At 42.6% G+C, this 23,360-nt stretch overlaps 1 protein-coding gene across 2 annotated transcripts in view; it reads left to right on the forward strand.

Moving 5' to 3' along the window:
• The window catches only part of LOC122798587 (pituitary tumor-transforming gene 1 protein-interacting protein-like), a 956,210-nt gene that overhangs the window by 642,955 nt on the left and 289,895 nt on the right, over positions 1-23,360 (forward strand). Inside the window, exon 5 of one of the 2 annotated variants that reach the window (XM_044067656.1) lies at positions 3,260-3,328. In XM_044067656.1, coding sequence (XP_043923591.1) covers positions 3,260-3,328 — 69 coding nt within the window. Of the gene's footprint in view, positions 1-3,256; positions 3,329-23,360 lie in introns of both variants that reach the window. The other variant, XM_044067655.1, reaches the window with a different exon arrangement.

The raw sequence follows: 23,360 nt of genomic DNA on the forward strand, positions 1-23,360 counted from the left end.
GTTTCAGAGTTACCTGTCTGACCGCCAACAATCCGTTGTGTGGCAGAATTACATATCTCCCCAACTACCTGTCTCCATAGGGGTTCCCCAAGGATCCATCCTTGGACCTCTACTTTTCTCTGTTTACACCAATAATCTAGCCTCTGCCACCAAACATGGCACACTCATCCAATACGCAGATGACTCTACCATCATCTGCTCAGCCCAGTCCCTACCCAAACTGTAAAAAGTCACACAGGAAGCCTTTTCCTCTGTTGAAACATGGTTATCCGATGCCCAATTAATACTCAACCCAAACAAAACTAAACTACTCATCTTCCAACCCACCAAACATACTCAAAACAACTCTCACTTTAACATCACAGCAAAAGACAACACCACTATATACCCAACTGAACACACCAAATTGCTAGGAGTGGAAATAGACAATAAACTAAAATTTGACATTCACATATCCATGTCCATAAAGAAAGTACACAGAAAACTAGGAGCATTATACAGAAATAAACAATTTCTCACCAAAGCAGCAAAGATTTCAATAGCAAATTCCCACCTTATCTCCACCCTACTTTATGCCTCTCAAGTATATACCAACCTAAGGCAATGTGATCTAAACAAGCTAGAGACCTGCTACAACAAAATCGCTAAATTCGCCACAGGGGCATCCTACCGTAGTCACCACTGTCTCTCACTTGCTGAACTGGGCTGGCTTGAACTCCCTCACCTCCTTCAGTGGTATCAACTCTCACTCACCCACAAACTAGTAAACCATCCACTAAATGTCCCATCCCTCCAGAATCTACTCCAACCCTATCGCACCACCAGACCACTAAGATCCAGCAACAAAAATCACTTGGAGATCACTAAAGCCAATAACTCTGCTGGTGAAGCACTATTCTCTTGCGCCATAGCCAAATTATGGAACTCACTCCCACCCACAATTACCTCCGTACCATCATGCACCATCTTCAAAACTTTATTAAAAGCGCACCTAAAAACATGCTGGCTATGCCCTTGCAACTCCCACTCTAATATTATCCACCCCATCCAACTACTACCTTTCTTTCACCTCCACTAACTACCTTGATGATAGCAAGCTCAGATGCTCATAAGCCTAGTACTTATTATACAGCAGAAACTTCTCATTGTTACATTTGTTAATGCCTGTTATGTACTTCACAGATAAAGATTCTAGTTGTCTACTGATGTACAATGTTCTTCATCTGTAAATATGTTGTAAGTAATTTCTATGTTAAATTGTTAATCACTATGTAATCCAATGTAACTACTGTGTGTTTATTTTACTGTGGAGCTTTTCTCCCCGGGCCTCTGCTGAAAATGGACCCACGTCCTGTCAGACACTCCCGGTCAACAAATTTAAATAAAAATAAATAAAATAATAATAAAATAAAAATGTTTGCTTATGCTGTTTGACACGGATTTTGCAAGGTTTCTAAGATATACAGAACTGGTCTTGGACAGTGCAGAACTGTTTCCTTATTTTCTTTCATGAGGTAAAGTCATAAGAAGAATGTTTTGAAAATTTGTAAGGTATTTAGAAATGGCAGAGACATTACTGACTGTGTGTTGCAGTGAGCTCAGGAATTCTGCAGTTTTGCACGGCTGTGACAGCAGTTTTTCCATTAACATTTCCTGATAGTACTTAGTTGTGACCGCTGTCATTTCTCAAACACTTGATACATTTTCAATTCCTTTTGATGTAATTTCACAGTTTGTTCTGTGATCTCTTATGCTGTGGCAGCAGTTCAGAATTCTCTTTGTTCTTTATCATATTATGTGGTACAGGTGCACTGACAGTGTGCATGAATGAACAACAAGATTGTCTACACCGGATGTTTCACGTGATGCTTCACTACTTCACTGGTTTTGACACTGCACAGTTAGTGGTTTCATTTTAAGTGTATCCTATGACTATGACAGCTGTATGAACTGAAAGCCTTTGTCATTGTTTTAATATTTGAAACGTCAGTGTTTTATATGTGCTTAAATACAATTTTCATATTAAAACATCTAGAAAATTGTGTACCATACTTTAAGTTTGGCAGCTGATATTTTATAATTTCTAACAAAAATGTTAATAATGTGCCCTAACCAGACTGCACATTGTGTGACAGTGCTTTATATTTGCATGTTTTTTATGATGATTTCTTTTGCTACACTTTTCTGTTTTATCGTATTTCTCGTGAGGTTATAGATGGGTTCAAGTTTAAAGAGTTTTTTTTTTTTTTGCAGAGTTTGGGCATATGTAATACAGTAGTCAGCTTGTGTATGGTCTCTAGGGCATTTTGTGACATTTACCATCGCCTTCAAGTCGCCTACATGGTAACACCTTCCTTCAGAAGTGGAAAAGGAGCCCTTTTCACTGTCTGATGTGCCTTATAATATACTGAGGGGGCCTTTGGATACCAGCCAGTGTTGTCACATAGCATGTTTTTATAGTTTGCCATGCTTACATTCACATTCCTCCACCAGAATTTAGTAGTAGTAATGCAAAAATGATCTATCTATTTATGCTGCCTTGCTGATAAATAACCAGTGGATGGCCTCTTTAACATTTGTAAGCTGCTGCTTTATTACTAAATGTGATCTTTAGGGTGGCAGAGAAACAAGAAGGAAGTTGGTCATCAGCATTGACAGAGACAGTACTGAGAATGGAGGAGGAATTAAACTTCATCTTCTCCCTGTCCAGCTATTCTACTTCCTGAGAATAGCTGGAAGTTAGGAGCCACACGTCTATGCTTGAGGGTTGGATTGTCATGATTAACTTTGAATTTAAGTGGAAAAAGCTTATTTATGCTTTCAGAACATTAAGGGCTAGTGATCTGAAAAGGGTTACCTCAACATATGTCTTAACTCTTTTGCTTAAGAATTCATGACAAAGCCAAAAATAATGGGGGACAGAGGCCCAAAATTAGGGACCATTTTTTAATATTAGTCAAATTCATTAGGCTTTGCATCAGCATGCATTTTCTGAACAGTAAGAAGAATGAAACTCTGATGTCCAGAATTACTGACTGACTTTGATCCCCATTGATTTACCAGAAAATCTAGAATTTTTTGATGGACAGGGCAAAACTAGGAGGCAAAGTCAGGGGTGTTCTGCAAAATCCAGTACAGTTATGTTCTTCAGTACAGGAAGAAACTGTGATGACGTTCCATTTGTGCTTTGTGTTTAGTCTCTGGGGACTTGGTCATTTAGGAAAAAAAATATGAAATAATTTATTTTCCGTTTTAGTAGGCAAGAGCTGGAGGAAGAAGAAAGGCTTACCAGGGAGCGTGAAGAGAGAAAACAGCGTGCTGAAGAGCGGTAAGATTAATAGTAAAGTACATATAGAAATAAATGTATCTCTCTCTCTCTCTCTCTATATATATATATATGTGTGTGTGTGTGTGTGTATATATATATACACACACACACACACACACACACACATATATATGTAAAATATAAATAGATATAGATGTGTTTCTGTAGAGAAAGAGAGTGATGTATGGATGTAACATGTTGAATCAAGAAAATGGATAATGTACCTTTAAATGTGTGTTGCAGCTTGGAGTGGGAGAAGTTGAGAACATTTTTACAACAAGCAGCTAGACAACAATGTTAGTTACTAATGGGGGCTTCATTACCAATTGCTGTGGTATAAAAGCAAGTAGTTTGGAGGACTAAAGTAAGTAAGTTAGATCCTCATCTCAAGAAGCATCAAGAATGATCCTTGATGTGTGGAGTACTTTAGCCCATTCAGGGCTAATTTGCAGAGTTATACACAGTGACCTGTCTATGCTAGACAGTTAGAATTCAGGGCTTGAGTGAGGCCTGCAGCCAGAATGTTGTCAGACAGCTTGTTTGCTGGAGGGGCTACCTGGGATTGTATCACTTAAGAAAAAGCCTGTTTTATTTTTTTCATTTGAAACTAAAGGCTAAGTGGGCAGTACTTTGTTACTCTGAAATCAAGGCAGGCAGTCATTGTCATTATTTTGTTGAATATCAGATAAATACATGTTTATTATACAGTGAAGCATAGTTAGTCTCAAACTTTAAGCACACTGATTCTGGAAAAGGCCACAAATAATTGGGAACAAAGTATTGCTGCTATAAACTTGTAAAGTTGCTTGTGTAACAGGTTTTGCATTAGCATGCATTTTCTTGATGATGTGTAGTCTGAAACTCAAATACCTGTTAAATGACTTTATGTCCTCAATGATTTGCCTTTAAGTCGCACATTTTATGATGAACAGACAAAAATATGAGGCAAAAATCTGGATATTCTGTGAAATTCTAGCTAGTTGATAGGTATGCAGTGGATGTCTCCAGTGTTGCCTTGGGCTGATTTATTTGTAGAATGGGCATTAAATGATTATCAGTTGAAATTTACTAGTTAGTTGTGCATTTTATCTGTTTTCTACTGCATGGAAGAAAATAGTGCAGGCTGTCTAGACCTCATGTTCAGTCACAGATCTCTTTCATTGCTTTTATAATCTCACCAGCAACCATTTTTTCTCTCGCCACTAGCACTAACCTGCAATGAAAAAATAATGCGATAATTACAGGCACAGGTACTGTCATCTTCTGATACCTCTCCAGATTATCTCCCTAAGGAGGTCCCTCAGAAAAAGAAGTGCAAGAGGAAGCACTTGGATTCCTCCCAGGAATCAGTCACAGAAGAGACAAATTTCGATGAGGGGCAAGGGTCTCAATGGTCATTCCCTGAAGATGTCTTGGAAATTTAAAGCAGAGGAGTGGCTGGCAGTCCCAGAACCATTCTTCTCAGGAATCTGTTTACCTGCAGGCTTTCAGCACCCACCCGTCTACTTTCTGTGTGACACTACCCACTGATTAACTCATTCAGTTGATTTCTTAGCGGGTGTGGAAGGCTCCAGACACCATCGAGCCCATCCCCAAAATACTAGATACTTTTCGCTCCCAAAGATGAACAGTTTTGGACTAAGGGGTTGGCTGTAGATGCTGGTGTCATAGCAACAGCCACTAAAAAGGAACTTTCTGAGGAGAGTTCCTCTATCCATCTGCCCATTAGGGAGTCTCAGGCCATGGACAGATTTGGGAAGCAGGTCTACACTTCATCGTCCTTCGCTATAAGGTCCTTGCATTTTTTTGCACATTTCACCAGACTCCAGCGGAATCTGATTAAAGAGTAGTCAGACACCCTGGAAGGAGCTGTAGCTGAGGGAGTCCAAGAGAACGTGTCTTCCCAGTTAGACACCCTGGAGTCTGCCCAGTTCGTCCATGAGGCTGATCACTCATACAGTCGAAGAGACATCTAGAGCAGCGGGTACAAGCATAGCCATAAGGAGATGCACCTGGATGTGCCTTTGTGACACCATTCAAGTCTTCTTTCGTCAGTGCTCCTTTGTCGGAACATTCTTGTTTGGCCCTAAAGTAAAAGAGACTTTATCCAGGTGTGAGAAGGATGGTAAGACCATTTCTGCTACGTTTCTCCCCCCTTCAAAGGTTCTTGTCTAGGAACCAGAGGAAAAGTGGAAAAATGTGGTTCAAGAGATCCTAAAGGTCTTTCCAAGACACACGTGGAGGGAGTTCCCCAGGGGCAGATGTGGGAGCCAAAAATGGAAGATGCCACTCTCATGGCAGAGGGGGGTCCACAATACCAGGGCTTCAGGGATTCTTTCCCAGGCATGCCCTTTCAGCATTCCTGAAGGGAAGCCCGATTGTCTTCCTCAGGAGGCAGTTAGGGGATGCTTATCCTTGCACCTAAATGCCTGGCTAAACTTAAAAGATTCCTGGGTGCAGAGGATCATATCGAGAGGGTATATCCTTCCCTTTTCTTAACCCCCCCCCCCGTTCACAAGAAAATCTCCGATGTCCCACCCAATCGGGGGATTCAGCAGTGCAATAAATCCAGAAACTGCTGGACAAACGAGTCATGCAGCAAGTCCTGCCAGACCAAGAAGGATCCAGAACCTACTCAAGATTATTTTTAGTGCCAGAAAAGACAGGGGACTGGACACCAATTTTGGATCTCTGTATGCTGAAAAAGTCTGCTGTTCAACAAACAAAGTTCCGGATGGTCACGATGCAGTCAAGTCTCCCCTTTCTAAAGAAAGACGACTGGATGTGCTCAGTAGACATTCAGGATGCATATTACCGTATAAAAATGGACAAATGCTCCAGAAAGTTCCTCCACTTCTGGCTGGGAGCCAGTCATTACCAGTTCAGAGTACTGCCCTTTGGACTCACCACAGCCCCAGGGTGTTCAAATGCATGGCATTAGTAGCAGCTCGTAAAGGTAAAAAACCACTGCACCAAGCACAAATAAATCCTGATCCTGGAAAATGTGAATGCTTTATTCCAAAAGCAGAAAAGATAACACTCCAAATACACGCTGATAGCAAGAAAATACACTCCAATAACGTATCCAACAAACGTTTTCGTCCCCAACTTCTTCAGTGATACTGGCCATATTGTTTAATGAGTGTTTTTATACACCATTTGAAATCTGTCAGCGCTGCATTAACCAATCATATTGCAGGTTATATCGTAAAGTGCTTAAAGTGTGTATATACAAAAAAGTTTTTTAAAACTTGAAAAACCGTAAAGTTAAAATACAGAAATTTGAGCTTCAATAATAACTAAAATCATCTGTAAAAATTGTATGTTAAAAATATGATAAAAACACTTTAATAATTAATTAAAAAACTACATAACTTGAATACTATCTTTCACAGAATAATGTTTAAATATATAAAATTGAATGATGAGGCCATCTAGTGGCTTGAATTGATAATGCATCTAAAAATAAATAGCATTTTCCTTGGTAAAAAATTTTTATGTTAAAAAACATTAGTTATTATTGAAGCTCAAATTTCTGTATTTTAACTTTACGGTTTTTCAAGTTTTAAAAAACTTTTTTGTATATACACACTTTAAGCACTTTACGATATAACCTGCAATATGATTGGTTAATGCAGCGCTGACAGATTTCAAATGGTGTATAAAAACACTCATTAAACAATATGGCCAGTATCACTGAAGAAGTTGGGGACGAAAACGTTTGTTGGATACGTTATTGGAGTGTATTTTCTTGCTATCAGAGTGTATTTGGAGTGTTGGAGTGTTATCTTTTCTGCTTTTGGAATAAAGCATTCACATTTTCCAGGATCAGGATTTATTTGTGCTTGGTGCAGTGGTTTTTTACCTTTACAAGTTTGCTTATTTTTCCACTTGCTCGTTGACGTTTTATTAGTTTGCATATGGAGCAATTACCGAGCGCAGATCAGGGTCCTAGGAGTACTGAGACAGGAGAGATGCGTAAGTTGATTGGACAACTAACGCAATTGATCGGCCTACTGACGCCCCTAAGCCAATCATTTGTCACGCTCGCCTCGTCCATACAGCTACCGGGAAACCAGGAAGCAATACAGAAAGTGGTTGGTACGAGGGAGAATATATCGGACAATTCCAAACAAGTGACTTCAAATGTAGAAGAAAGCAACATATGCGATAACAGCTTAGAGGGTTTTCCTCACATTACTGTGGATTATACAAACACCAACACCAACGAAGCTGATGCTGTGGCAGCTAGACCGAAAGGTCAAAGAAAACAGTACCAAGGTGCTGGGGACAGACAGAATAACATTTTAGGTACACAGAAACTGTTTTCCGAATGTTTAAATGCTAAATATGCTTTTAGTTCGGAGCATGGCTCTACTAAACACAGTGCTACGTTTTTCACATTGTTGAATGACCTGGAATTTTTTCTTATCAAATATAAGACTTTGGACATTGATAACGATTACCTTAAGCACTGTATTTCTCTTAATATTGTTCCTAAAGGCTTAAGGGTCTGCAAGTACCCTAATAATGTTATGGAGGGGTCAGAATTTTGTAATGAATTAACCTCCATTTTTGACAATTGTGGGTTCAATATTATGAAAGCTATCATTAAAAACAATGAGAGACTAATGGAAAAGTTACAATATGACATTGAAAGTATTAACAAAGCCATTTTAAATGACTTATTGTATACAGTTGAAGCTAACAGAGTGAAATATCAGAGTGTGTTCAAAAATGTTGATGCAAAGTGTAAAGAGGTACAAAACAGAAAGATAGGCAAAATTAAAAGGGACCAAGAAGAGTACAGAACCAACACACACTACCCAAAACCAAAAACTACATTTAGGAATGTGTATGGTAATTGGGGTAGGCAAGAAACACATGATTGTGACTGGGGGGAATTTGAACATGATGAAGAACAAGAACAAAATTTAGAATCTGAGGAGTACCCACCCCTACGAAGATCAGAGAGACTAATGAATCAGGGAAAAGTCTTTTATAATTCAAAAAACTACAGGGGGAGGGGGGGAAGGCAATTTCAGACGAGGCAACAGACCTGGAATTAGTTGATGGTATTACCAAACACATGTGTACTTTTACTTATGACGGTTTCAACATTTTCAACTATTCCAAAGTCAGAATAGATAAATCCTGGTTTGACTTATTTTCAAAGGGATTCACTTTTATTCCCACTCAAAAAATGGATATATTTAAACTACTGATAGACATAAAGTTATTCATTCGGAAAAAGAATTTAGAGTTGTTTTTTAAAGGGAGAAACCTAGATTGTGATGTCAATCAATTGAAGCGTAATAGTACATTCAACCCCCCCACACACCCTCAGCTCAGAAACTTCGAGTTAAAAATGGAAAATGAAATCAGAACTCATTTAACAACGAAACATTTTCACTCCAATTTAACACAAGATGAAAAGAACACTTTAAGAAGTATCAGCAATAACCGTGACCTGAGGGTTATGAAACCAGACAAGGGTGGGGTGTTGTTGTAATGGAGACAATTCAATATGAAGGAAAAATGCTTGAGCTGTTAAATGATTCAGAAAAATATACCAGGGTTTCCATCAATGAGGTCAATATTGCCTACAGAAAAATTCAGGTATTATTACATGACATGTTGATGGATGGATCTATTGATCATGGCACTTACAAATACTTGGTGGTTGAGAAACCAAAAATCCCGTGCATCTTTGGGATCCCCAAAGTGCACAAAAACAGCCTTGATCCACCGCTCAGACCAATTGTGTCGGCTGAGGGCTCAATAACAGCCCCCTTAGCGAAATTTGTGGATCACAAAACTCAAAAACATATTACAAGGCTGTGATAATATTCTGAAAGACTCATGGGATTTCCTGAGGAAAATTAAGCCTTCCTTATACACTGACAACGTGGCCTTTGGCACAATGGATGTTATTGACTTATTTGGCTGCATTCCTCACGACACAGGGTTACATTGGTTTGAGGAAAAGTTAGTTGCAAGTAAAAGGTTGACCCACACAGATTTCAGAAATACCTTAACCCTGATGGAAGTAGTATTAAAAAATAATTTTATCTACTTCCAAGGAGAATATTTTAAACAAGAAAAAGGCGTTGCAATGGGTGCACACTGCGCCCCAGCCTATGCCAACATTATTATGGCATATTGGGAAGAAAAATATCTTGTAAATTCCCCATTTTTGAATGAATGTGTTTTATACACAAGGTTTCTGGATGATCTATGCTTTTTCTGGAAAGGGAGCGAAGGACAATTTACGAACCTTTTGGGTTATTTAAACAACACCTCTAGTTTTTTAAAATTTACCAGCCATTTTGACCATCAAGAATTGAGATACTTAGATGTCTGTATTGGCAAGAAAGAAAGATCCTTTACATCACGCATTCATAGAAAGGATACCTTCTCCAATTCTTACCTGCACTATACCAGTTGCCATCCTACCCATCAGAAGAAAGGGGTAGTGAAAGGGCAACTGGTTAGGCTGAGTAGGATGACTTCGGACAATGAAGTTTTCTTTGAAGAAAGCAATTTTTTAAGGAATTTATTTACCAAGAGAGGGTATCCTATAGAATTTTTCAACAAAGTGATTGAAGAAGTAAACAATAAAAGAGTTGATTCATTTGCCCCCATTTTGGGCAAAGATGAGGACTTGGTCTCACCTCAACAGCAAGAACAGAAGAAGGTAGAGAATAAGTCAGGACTTATTACTACCTTTGGACAACAATCAGCATTTTTAAGAAACATTTTCTCTAGGGAATGGAACAGCTTTTCCAAATTTTCAGATTTAGAATACATATTTGACAATGATCCAACCCATATTTACCGTAAAGGTAAAAGCATTAAAAATATGTTGGAGGCTGGCCAAAAAACCAATTCTATTTACAACAGTAACAGACCAAAGAAAGGATTATATAAATGTGGAAAATGTAATTATTGTACACATTTAATTTGTGGAGACACACTGTATTTAAAAGCGAGAAACATGACTTTGCATTTAAACACCTTTGCTAACTGTGACACTATAGGAATCATTTATATAGCTATTTGTAAGAAATGCTCTTCCTTCTATGTGGGAAAGAGTGAGAGAAGGCTCAGGCAGAGAATATATGAGCACCTATATGATGTTAGGGTGAAGAACGAAAAAAATGCACTTAGCAAGCATTCAGCAAAATGTGAGACCCCTGGCTATCAGTTTTTCATTTTGGAGGTTGTCCCCACTAACCCCAGAGGTGGGATGTGGGAAACACTTATTGAATACAAAGAATTGTATTGGCAACTCCTTCTTGATGCAAATCGGAATTTAGGGCTCAACGACATGGTATCTATAGCCCCAGTATTAAAACTGAGGGCTGCAAAACTCTAATTCCATTTCATCACATTGTATTTTTATATTTCATTATTATAGACAATGGAATTTTAAAATGTTTTTTAACATAAAAATTTTTTACCAAAAAAAATTTTTTACCAAGGAAAATGCTATTTATTTTTAGATGCATTATCAATTCAAGCCACTAGATGGCCTCATCATTCAATTTTATATATTTAAACATTATTCTGTGAAAGATAGTATTCAAGTTATGTAGTTTTTTAATTAATCATTAAAGTGTTTTTATCATATTTTTAACATACAATTTTTACAAATGATTTTAGTTATTATTGAAGCTCAAATTTCTGTATTTTAACTTTACGGTTTTTCAAGTTTTAAAAAACTTTTTTGTATATACACACTTTAAGCACTTTACGATATAACCTGCAATATGATTGGTTAATGCAGCGCTGACAGATTTCAAATGGTGTATAAAAACACTCATTAAACAATATGGCCAGTATCACTGAAGAAGTTGGGGACGAAAACGTTTGTTGGATACGTTATTGGAGTGTATTTTCTTGCTATCAGCGTGTATTTGGAGTGTTGGAGTGTTATCTTTTCTGCTTTTGGAATAAAGCATTCACATTTTCCAGGATCAGGATTTATTTGTGCTTGGTGCAGTGGTTTTTTACCTTTACAAGTTTGCTTATTTTTCTACTTGCTCGTTGACGTTTTATTAGTAGCAGCTCACTTGAGACTGCAATGATTCCGAGTGTTTCTGTGCTTGGATGACTGACTCATAACCGCTTTAACCAAGTATCAATTAATAGTAGTCAGAGACTACATTCTTGACATCTTTGCCTTTCTGGGGATTACCATCAGTCTAGAAAAGTCACATTTAACCCCAACAGAAAATTTAGAATTTATAGGGGCAGTACTCAACACACAAACAACGGTAGCATCTCTTCCTCTAGAATGGCATCAGAGAATTGTGGTTCGGGGTCATAACTTAATTCCCAGAAAGAAGGTTCCAGCATGAGTAGTCTTGCAAGTTCTAGGGTCCGTGGCAGCTTCCATAACTCTAGTTCCATTGTCCAGGTTATACATGAGAATTCTGCAATGGCTACTAGCTTCCCAGTGGTCTTTACTTCACAACCCACTTTCAAACCAAATTTTATTTACCAGCCATTGCAAAAATGGACCTTCTTTGTTGGATATATTCCAAGCAAATTCTTCACAATTGTCTTTGTTTTTCAGGAGCCTGTGGCCAGCATTATGTGGGCAAGATGGTCCAAAGCACTTGGTGTCCATTACTGGACAACTTGCACATCAATGTGCCGGAGATAAGAGCAGTGTTTCTTGCGCTGCAGGCTTCTGAGACGGCTCTTCTTCAGGGGACTGTTGCAATTCAAACTAACAATACGACACTGGTTTGGTACAGCAACAAGCAGGGAAGAACCAAGTCTTTACCCCCTTTGTCAAGAAGCCCTCAGCATGTGGCAGTGGGGGACTCATCCTACTGCTTTCCAATAGCAATGCACATTCTGAGGAGTTCCAGTGTGATTGCAGACAAGCTGAGCAGATTTATCCTTCAGACTCACGAGTGGTCTCTCAATCTAGAAGTGGCAAAAATGATATTCCATCATTGGAGTCAACCTTGCTGTGATCTGTTTGCCTCTCCCCTAAACAACAAGTGCAGCAATTTGATTCCTCCTCCAGGAAAGTCACCCAGAGACACTGTCCTCCACGATTGGCCCCCCGGTCTACTGTATGCCTTTCCCCCAGTACATCTGATTCCCAAATTTTTACAGAAAGCATTTGGGTTGAAGAGTACAGTAATCCTCCTTGCTCCCTTTTGGCTTTGACAGATTTGGTTCTCCTTTCTTTGGCCTTACTTGATTCGCAAGCCTCGGATTCTGGAACCAGTGCCACATCTACTGTCCCATCCGGATGGCCTTGTTCACCCAAACATTTCGAACCTCAAGCTGACTGTGTGATTCCACAAATTCCATTAATTCCCAGCTTTCCTAATATGTCCTCTCCAGTATGTCACATCCTTCTGTTGGCTCATAAACCTTCTACTAGAAACTATATGTAAGTAAATGGAAGAGATTTGCAATTTGGGCCCATGGAAAGCAAATTGATCCTTTCTGTGCTTCAGTTGAACATGTTTTAGATTTTTTAGCATCTCTGTTAAATGCTGGGGCTTCTCCATCCACCATCAAACTACAATTGGCTGCGATTTCCAGTTTTCACAGTGGTTTAGAAGAATGTTCTCAAGCCTCTCACAGGCTTTGTAAATCATTCTTAAGAGGCACAGTTTTGTTAAAACCTCCCTATAAAGGTCTGACTCCTCCTTGGGACCTGAACTTAGCACTTTAGGTGGTAATACATGCCCACTTTTAACCCTCTGTGGAATGCGAGCTGAAGATTTTATCTTGGAAGACACTCTTTTTGGTAGCCATTATTTCAGGCAGAAGAATTTCGGAAATCCAGGCTTCATCATCTGAACCTCCTTACCTAGTTTTCCATAAGGATAGGGTATCTTTACGAACGAATCCCTCCTTCCTAACCAAGGTAGTATCTGAGGCTAACATTAACCAGACTATTAATTTATCAGTCTTCTTCCCCAATCATTCTAACAAAGGAGAATATGCTCTACATTTACTAGATGTCCACAGGCAATTATGTTTCTATCTTCACAGAACAAAAAATATAAGACAGTCAAGTCAACTGCTCAACTTTGCACTAGAAAAAGAAACAAAGCAGTCAGCAAGATTACCCTCTAAGTGGCTGAGAGATTGCATTTCATTCATTTATGATAAAAATTAATTAACTTTGCCTAAACCAGTCAAAACACATTCTACAAGGTCTGTTGCCACTTCAGCAGTCTTCCAGTCTAGAGCTTCAACGGATGACATATGTGCAGCCGATACTTGGGCTTCTCCTCATACTTTTATTACTCATTACAAACTGGACTTGGCTCGATGGTGCTCAGGAATATTCTTCCGTGAGTCCACCCAAGTTTTATGGTAACTGGAGAGACTGTCCCATCTGTCAAGGATAAAATGAAGATTGACTATGATAGATGAAGACGTTATGTACTCACCATAATGTTCCATCCGTGTTGTCTGTCTTCATTTATCCTTGACTTCTCTCCCTTCCGTCCCCCGACAGCAAAGTAGTTTGTGGAACGGATCACACGTGCTTGAACTATTATGATATTTAAACATAGTGTATAAGGCTTCCATCTGACTTACTTTCTTTGTGTGTGTATATATGTATATGTATGTATGTGTGTGTGTATACAGGTTTACTGTCATAAGATCGAAGTTGTAAATAGATACCGCTCATATTGTGGATTCAGTTGGCCAAAAATGTAAACGCTGACACCATCACAATGTGACATTTGAATTTAAAACTTTCGACAATTCTGGAGTAACTATATCAAACAGTCGAGCTCCCATGACCATTCTCCGTGAAACAAGCTAAACCTTGTGTAACACGCAAAATCTCCGAATATGATAGAGAAGAAATGCATTCAGTTACCCGATTTAGTGTTTCAAATCACCTCGTAGCATAAAAGTGCATCAATGCAGTAAACCATTATGTGAAGCAACCCTAACCATTCAAACCCTAACGTCCATACTTATGTTATTTGTTGGTTGTTTGCGTCCTCCACCATAGCATTAATAGTTCCAGTAAATATACCTTGCATGTTTACTCCACAAACAGACCTGGCAGAGCAAGTGTCTATGTCACTTGGGCAGTAGCTCTCAAGGCAATGAAGTGATGATACACAGAATACCTTCTACCCAACAACTATAACATATATATCTATGCATAACAGTAGGAGGAATATATGCACAAATGATGCAGATGGATGTATTCAGTAAGTACGGCAATGTGCCATGGACTAGCAGTGAAGACAGGAAGATTATATAAATCTTGTATACCACTATAATTGAGAATACTTGGAAAAATGTACAGCAGGATAAAGGACGTGGAAGACCATATCATAACTGTAAGATACTGCTATTAACCAATCCGGGACAGTTGTATAGAATGAAATGTCATGTTCCCAGTACTAAGTGATGTATATCTGCATGTCATTAAAATGAGCAATGATGTGCAACAAGCTTAACAAATCCTTCAGGGATTAACCCTTCCCTTCTTGCAAACAATTTTTCAAACACCGCCTCCTCATCAACAAGTAGATATTTTTTGGGGGATGAAGGTACACAGCATAAATATCTGCCTTTCAAATCTTCTGCGTGATTTTGTTCAAGTGTAACACCATGCAGAACATCTAAAATATACAACTGCCGTTTACCCAACAAACTCCTTAACAGATGCCAGCCTTCAGCTACATTTTGTTTTCTGGGATACCCCAGAGTGCAGGTATCCCATTGATTCCAGAAACTAATGTCAAAGAATGGTGGTGGAGTCCTTTTTGCTATCCTATTATGTATACCATATATCCTTGGACATCCTATAATATAATTATGTTTAAAGAAATCACGTAGAGCCTTAGCATTGGCGGACATCTTCTGTTCAAGACTGGTAAAGGTTGACATCAAGAAGTCAGGGTTTTTGAAAGCTAATGTTGGTATTTGCTTACATGAAATAGCAAAGTCTGTATTGTTACCTAAGTGAGCAGCCAAATTCAATTTTTGTATTTGCCGCCAGATTATCTGGCACAAGTGGAACCAACATCCTTTAGATTTACTGTTTGGTAAATGCTGACTTATCCTATTAACTGCCCCCTTCTCAAGTACCATATGTGGTGCAAGTGTTGGATGAAACTGGGAACACAATGACAAGACAGGTCCAAAAGTGATTATAACAATCTTCCATCTTACATGGAAGAATATCATAAACTTACAGGTATCACCTTTCCTCCAGAGCCACCTGTTAAACTGCAGTGGATAGAATATACTTCTTTACACTCCCTTGTGCTGATAGGGAATGTTCCATCCACAAGAATAAATTGAGAGTCTCACAATCGGTACAGATTACTCTCTGTTGTTAACACCACTAGCTCTCCATTTTCAGTACTGAGTGAACAATGTTCTACTAGAATTGAACCATTTTTTATTGGTAGCATATGTGGGCAAAGATCTTTCAGAGATTTTAAAGCTCTGGCTGCCAGGACACTTATCTGGCACCATATCCTACAGACTGTCTGCTTTAAAGCTTCAGTGTTCGGTAATGCTATTGCTACTTCACTCTATGTATCTGCCATTACCACCAACACAATTTTGCACGCGTCTTCCAGTGTTTTCTCTGCCCTACACTTAGTACATTCCTGTACCTTTAACTCTTCTGCTTTAAATGCATCTGGCGCATGGAAATGTTTATTACTTTTTTTAAAATATCACCATTAACTGAAATTTCTATAATGCAACGGCCTTTGCACCTTTCCCTGCTTTTCCGGATACAGCACCAGTACCGTCTGTTATCAACACTTTTCTCTAGATAATATTGGTAACCATCAATGCATAAAATACTTTCCCCTTTTTGTGACATTATAGTTTGATATACCTCTCCAACATTGCCGGGAATAGCGATGTTACTGTTGGCAGTCATGATCACTCATATACACACCTATAAATGAAATATTTCCATTACAGTTCACGTTACATTCTCATACCAATGATAATGTTATGATCTGAAGTAGGAACTTCATTTGTCAGCAACCTTTGGGATACGGATCCGATCTCGGATCCGAGCCGGCAACTTTTATCACAGCATAGATCCGAGCTCCTAGCTCCTCCCTTTACCCATAATCCCCATGCCAACCCTAACTGATCTCAGATCTAGTTTGCCGCGCTTCAAGCCTACAAGCTGGATTTCGAGCTCCTGGCAATTCAGAGTATTTGTGAGAAAAAAACTTAAAATTTTTTGTACTTTTCTTGTGTGATTGTGTAAGTTTGTTTAGGTTCCCTCTTAGATATCCTTTTTTGTAAAATTTTTCCTCCCTACCCTCGCTGGTTCGTAGTGTGTGTTTGTGGTGTGTGTAGGGGCCTAGTGAGTGTGTTTTTCTGTTCAACATGTCGGAGGCCCCTAAAGCCATCTTTTCAAAATGCACCGAGTGTGGCCATAAGCTTTCACCGGCGGATGGCCACACCCGGTGCGTTAGGTGCCTTGGGGTTGAACACCTCTCTTCGGGATGCACGATTTGTGCAGCGTTCAACCCCAGGGCACTTAAGAACCGGAGGTCGAAGCTGATTCTGGCGGGCCTTTTGCCCCCGGACTCGGCTCCGGCCTCCGGTTCTTTGGTGGCCGCTACCCAGCCCTTGGTGGTAGCCACCCCTGCCTCCCTTCCTCTGGTCGGGACTCAACCTCCCGTTTTGGCTCCGGAGGAGAGGGAGGCCGGAAAAACCAAAAGGAAGGAGAAGCACCATAAGCGGCGGGCCGAGGTCTCTTCCTCGGCCCCGCCCGCCAAGCAGGCTTCTCCATCCAGGGTTTCTGGATCGCCTCTTCCTCGGCTCTGGTCCCCTTGTTTTTCACCGGGACCTGGGGAGGAGGCAACCCGGTCCCCGTCAAGGTCATCGAGGCGTCACTCTAGGTCTGCCTCGGTGGCCTCGTCGAGGTCCACATTTAGTATGTCAGATGCAGACATGGACCGGATGATGAGGAGGTTCATCCAGGCCCAGCTGCAGATGGGAGTGCTCTTGCCCCCCCCCTCCGGGGGGGGGAGCTCGACCCCATTTTTTGCCCCAATTGCTTCTTCTCCGTCCTGCTTCCCGGGTTCGGAGCATTCGGAGCAGAGCCGCGTCAGATCCGGGGGTGTGTCGGAGCCGACAGTACTAGTTACTTCGGCTCCGACTGGTCCCTCAAGTTTGTCGGATCCGACCTCTCGGAGCCGTGGGCGGGGCTTCGGATCCGAGGGACTTTGTGTGACTTTGGCTCCGTCCTGGTCGGAGCACACGGGTCCTTTGGATCCGAGGGTCTCAGCACCGGATCTGGTCCCCGCTTCGGATCCGAGTGGGAGCCGACTCTCGGAGCCTATTGAGAGTAGCTCTCCCTCGGCTTTCGCAGTGGTGGAGAGGGCACTGTTGAGTGCATCCGGACCCCTGGTCCTGGCTTCGGCTCCTCCCTGCACTCCCTCTCAGCTGGTCCGGGCTCCCATCACCCTTCGGGACAGCCTGCTTCAGCGTCTCTGGGTGTTCCTGCAGAACATGATATTGCTGGTGAGTCTTCCTCGGACAGCCCCCCCGAAGAGGTTCCTCACAAAGCCAAGTGTAAGAGGAGGCACATGGACTCCCCTGAGTCCCTTACCGAAGATACGGACTTAGATGAAGGGGAAGGCTCCCCAAGGTCACCCCCCGAGGATGTCTCCTTTGGAGACATCATGGAGATGCTCAGGATTGGGGGGGGGTCTGCCCCCAAGGCTTCCTCCGATGAGTCCGTATTCCTAGAGGCATTCGAAGCAGGGCCATCTACCTCTTGGGTGTCCCCCCCCGGCCCCCTGGTGGACCTTATTTCCACCAGGGCTTGGAAGGAGCCAGACACTGTAGAGCCAGTCCCCAAGCGCCCGGATAGGATCCTGAGTCCCCCTGCTGAAAGAACCTACTGGAGCAGAGGTCCCCCCGTGGATGCCATGTTGGTGGTGACGGCCACCAAGCGAGATCTGTCTCAGGAGAGCTCTGCGGTCCACCCGCCGAGTAAGGACTCTCGAGCGATGAACCGCCTGGGGAAGCGGGTCTTTAGTTCAGCAACCTTCTCCATGAGAGCGCTGAACTATATGGCACACATCATCCGGATGCAGCAGGATCTAATAAAAGAATACGCTGCATCCCCCCAGAGTCCATGTCGGAAGGAGACAAGCATCTGTACTCCTCCCGAATGTCTATTCTACGTTCAGTTTCTAACACCTCTATGCGGCTCTTGTCACACGCCACTGAAGGAGCCGCTAGAGCCGGCGGAGCTGGCCTGGTAATCAGGCGTCAGGCCTGGCTCCGACACTGTGACTTCTCGGAACCCTTTAAGGCGTCATTCGCGAATGCCCCCTTTGATGGTTCTGCACTTTTTGGCAAAACCGTTCGCGACACTTTAGTCCAGAGTGAGAAAGACGGGAAGACGTTGTCTGCCGTAGGAGTCCGCTTCTCTGCTCCCCAGAGGTCCTTTTCTAAGAACCAAAAGGGTCAGAAGAAGATGTGGTTCCGAAAATCGCATCAGTCCCAGTCTGCTCCGGACAACCAGTCCTCTCGTGACAGAGGAGGACAGGGAGGACGCCACCCAAGAGGCAGAGGGGTCCCAGAAACTTTGGGTCCAGGGAACCATTCTCTGAGAGGCCCACGCAGAACCCCTGAGGGGTTGCCCGGCTGCTCCACTCTGGAGGCAGTCGGGGGGCGTCTTCAAGCACCTAGCAATGTGGGAGTCCATAACAACAGATCGCTGGGTGCTTCGCATCATATCCAGAGGTTACCAAATTCCCTTTATTGTAACCCCCAAAATCAAAAGCCTCCCCGACGTACCACCCAATCAGAGGGAGGCAGCTGCTACAGAAATTCAGCAGCTTTTGCAAAAAAGAGCCATCCAACCCATCCCCCCAGATCAGTTCGGATCGGGGTTTTACTCCAGGTTCTTTCTGGTGCCAAAAAAGATGGGGGACTTGAGACCCATTCTCGATCTCTCTCTCTCCTGAACTTGGCAGTACCCAAAGAAAAGTTCCGAATGGTCACCTTACAATCTATTCTCCCCCTATTACGGGAGAACGATTGGATGTGCTCGATAGACCTCAAGGATGCGTACTACCACATCCTATTGGACAGACGCTCCAGGAGGTTCCTCCGCTTCCAGCTGGGAGCCAGTCACTTTCAGTTCAGGGCCCTTCCCTTCGGTCTCACCTCAGCCCCCAGAGTGTTCACCAAAGTCTTCGTGGTCACGGCAGCCCACCTGAGGCTTCAGGGAATTCAGGTCTTTCCGTACCTGGACGACTGGCTCCTCATCGCCCCAACAAGGCATCTGCTCTGTTCAGGCAGGGATTACTTCCTCGACCTTGCTCCACGTCTAGGGTTAACTATCAACACGACCAAATCCTCTCTAGTCCCCTCACAAGTAATAGATTATATAGGGGCGAGATTGGATTCCAGGATAATGCTTGCCTTCTTAACTCCCGATCGGCTTCAGAACCTGAGGTTGCATGTCAAGGCCATTCTCATTCTTCCTGCTCCACCTGCGGAATTGATCCTGAGGGCTCTAGGGTCCATGGTGGCAGCTATTCCTCTATTACCCCAAGCCCGCCTAAATATGAGGGTCCTGCAGTGGACCCTCCAAGTACAATGGTCCATGTCTCGCAACCCCCTGTCCCATCCTATTCCCCTAAGCAGGGCTTGCAGAGGGTCTCTCATGTGGTGGCTACGGTCCCCGAGTCTCCACACGGGACGACCATTTTCGATGCCTTCCCCCATCGCCACAGTGACCACGGACGCCTCGCGCCTGGGGTGGGGGGGCACTATTCAGGCAGAACGGTCCAAGGCACGTGGAATGACACAGAGACCTCTTTGCATATCAGTGTCCTAGAGATGAGGGCGGTGCTTTTGACGTTGCAGGCACTTCACAGCCTTCTACCGATTGGGACATTTGCAGTACAAATGGACAACATGTCAGTTGTCTGGTACATCAACAAACAGGGGGGAACCAGATATTATCCCCTTTGTCGCGAGACAATGAGAGTGTGGGAATGGGTGATTTCAACCAACCGCTTTCTTATTGCAACGCACATTCCGGGATGGTCCAACATCCTAGCAGACAGGCTCAGTCGTTCGATTCTGACTGCATTTAATGGTCTCTCAATCCGCTAGTAGCGAAACAAATATTTGCCCTATGGGGGCAACTCTGTTGCGATCTTTTTGCCTCTCCTTCAAATACCAAATGCAACAGTTACTTCGCTCTAATCCCCCCTCAGGGGGAGTCCCTGAGAGACTCTCTAGTACATGCTTGGCCACCCAGTCTCCCTTACGCTTATCCTCCTTTGCCCATGATGCTGAAACTCCTACAGAAAGCCAGTCGGCTGGGGAGCAAAATGATCCTCATTGCCCCATTCTGGCCTCGTCAAACATGGTTCCCATACCTGTGGTCTCACCTAATTCATCCACCATGGATTCTGGATCCACTCCCGGATCTCATTACTCACCCTCTGGGTCTCCCGGCCCCCAACCTGGTCAACCTCAAGCTGACGGCTTGGTTGCTCCAGTTCCACTCCTGATTAGGACTCCCGGAATCTCCTCACCAGTCAAAGCCATCCTAGTAGCAGCACATAAACCTTCCACCAGAAGAGTCTACCGAAGCAAGTGGAAACATTTCTCCATCTGGGCGGAGCACCATCACTTGGATCCTTTCACGGCGCCTCTCACGTCGGTTTTGGAGTTCTTAACTACCCTTTTTCATCAAGGGGCTAGCTGCTCTACAGTCAAGGTACAACTGGCAGCGATTTCACATTATCATGTAGAGCATGAATCAGGCCCTCTGATGACTTCCAAGCTTTGTAAAGCTTACCTCAAGGGTACCTTCTTTCTCAGACCTCCAGTCAGGGAGGTAGTACCCCAATGGGATTTGTCTTTGGTTCTCCAAGCCTTGACTAGCCCCCCTTTCGAGCCGGCGGCCACGGTTGATCTTAAATATCTCTCTTGGAAAACGGCTTTCTTAGTGGCCATTACTTCAGCTAAAACGGTCTCTGAACTTCAGGCTCTATGTGTTAAGCCGCCATATTTATCCTTCCATCCAGATAGAGTTTACCTCAGGATCAATCCGTCCTTTCTGCCTAAGGTGTCTTCGGAAGCTAATATTAATCAATCTATTAATCTTCCCGTGTTCTTTCCCCATTACCAGAACAAAGGAGAATATAAACTGCATTCCTTGGATGTGCACAGACAATTACGTTTTTATACTCATCGAACTGCTGGTCATAGGCAGTCTGACCAGTTGTTTGTCTCCTTTGCCAAAACAAGTTTAGGCAAGTCAATTTCTAAAGTTACACTATCACGGTGGATAGCTAATTGTATCCTCTTAGCGTATCAGAGTTGGGGAAGGCTTGCACCTTAGGGAGTCCGAGCTCATTCTACCAGGGCCGTCGCTGCTTCGGCGGCCTTTAAATCTAGGGTCCCCTTAGTTGATATTTGTTCCGCAGTCACTTGGGCTTCATCTCCTACCTTTATCAGCCATTACAAACTGGATGTTGTCTCCAGAGGTAGGGCGTCCTTTGGCTCTGCAGTGATCCGGAATGTTCTTCCATAAAGGCCACCCAGGATTCAGGTAGCTGGGGACTCTGTCCCAAAGGTTGCTGACAAATGAAGTTCCTACTTCAGATTTAGAAGTTATGTACTCACCATAACGTTCCATCTGAGTAGGTATCTTCATTTGTCTGCAACCATCCCCCCCTCCTTCCCCCTGACCTATAGGATCTGTCTTGGATAAGCCCCTTCCGGGGCACAATAACATTGCTTATATCGGGCAAACTTGATCTGAGGTCAGTTAGGGTTGGCAGGGGATTATGGGTAAAGGGAGGAGCTAGGAGCTCGGATCTATGCTGTGGTAAAAGTTGCCGGCTCGGATCCGAGATCAGATCTGTATCCCAAAGGTTGCAGACAAATGAAGATACCTACTCAGATGGAACGTTATGGTGAGTACATAACTTCTAAATCTGAAGTAGGGACTTCATTTGTCAGCAACCTGTGGGTCTTGGATCCGATATCGGATCCGAGCCGGCAACTTGTTTCATAGCTAATGGATCCGAGCTCCTAGCTCCTCCCCTCACCCATAATCCCCTGCCAACCCTCCATGACCTCAGATCTAGTTTGCCGCGCTTGTGGATGGCTGGATTCCTTGAGCTCTAGCAAAAAATCGTCAGTTAAGTCTGTTTTTCTGTCAAATTTCTCTACCTTAATTTAAAAAAGTGTGTAAGAGTTAGGTTCCCGGTAATATTAAATTTTTTTACATAGTTTTTCCCTCCCTTCGCTGGTCGTTAGTGAGTGTGTGTGTGTGTGTTGTATTTTTGGGGCCTGTGTGTTTGTGTAGCACTCCTTTTTTTCTTTAAAGTATGGCTGAGGCCCCAAAAGCCATTTTTTCTAAATGTACCGAGTGTGGCCATAAGCTCTCCCCGGCTGATGGCCACACTCGGTGCGTTCAGTGCCTTGGGATTGAACACCTCACCTCAGGCTGTACCATTTGTGCAGCGTTCAACCCCAGGGCACTGAAAGAGCGGAGGTCGAAGCTGGTTCTGGCGGGACTTTTGCCCCCGGACTCGGCTCCGGCCTCCGCTGCTCCCGTGGCACTACCACAGGTTGCACCCTTTTTTGAGGGAAGTGTATCAGCAACCAGAGTGGTGTAAATCTTCAGATTTTCCTGCCGATTGGAGGAGAGGCATCTCTCTGGCATTATAGCAGTTGGTCAGAAGATTTTTGCCCAGCAGATAAGACTCTATATTTTTAATTGAATATCTGTGGTATTTCTTCTGCTCTTCCTTAACATAAAAAAAACTGCTATTAACAGTATTCCACCTTAAGATTTTTTTGCTTTTGTCAGAGAAGTTTTGTATGTGCTTCTGTAATGTTTGCTTGGCTTATTTTGTAATCTATAGTTTGTATGAAAAGCTGTGATTTTTATGAAAATGTTAAGCATTTGGATTGTCCTTTTACAGTCTGTGTGTGTGTTTCATGCCTGCTAACATTTTTAATGGAATTAGAACTTTTTCTCATATTT

The sequence above is a fragment of the Protopterus annectens genome, chromosome 3.part1, assembly GCF_019279795.1.
Source record: "Protopterus annectens isolate FY-2018-M chromosome 3.part1, PAN1.0, whole genome shotgun sequence".
NCBI lineage: Eukaryota > Metazoa > Chordata > Ceratodontiformes > Protopteridae > Protopterus > Protopterus annectens.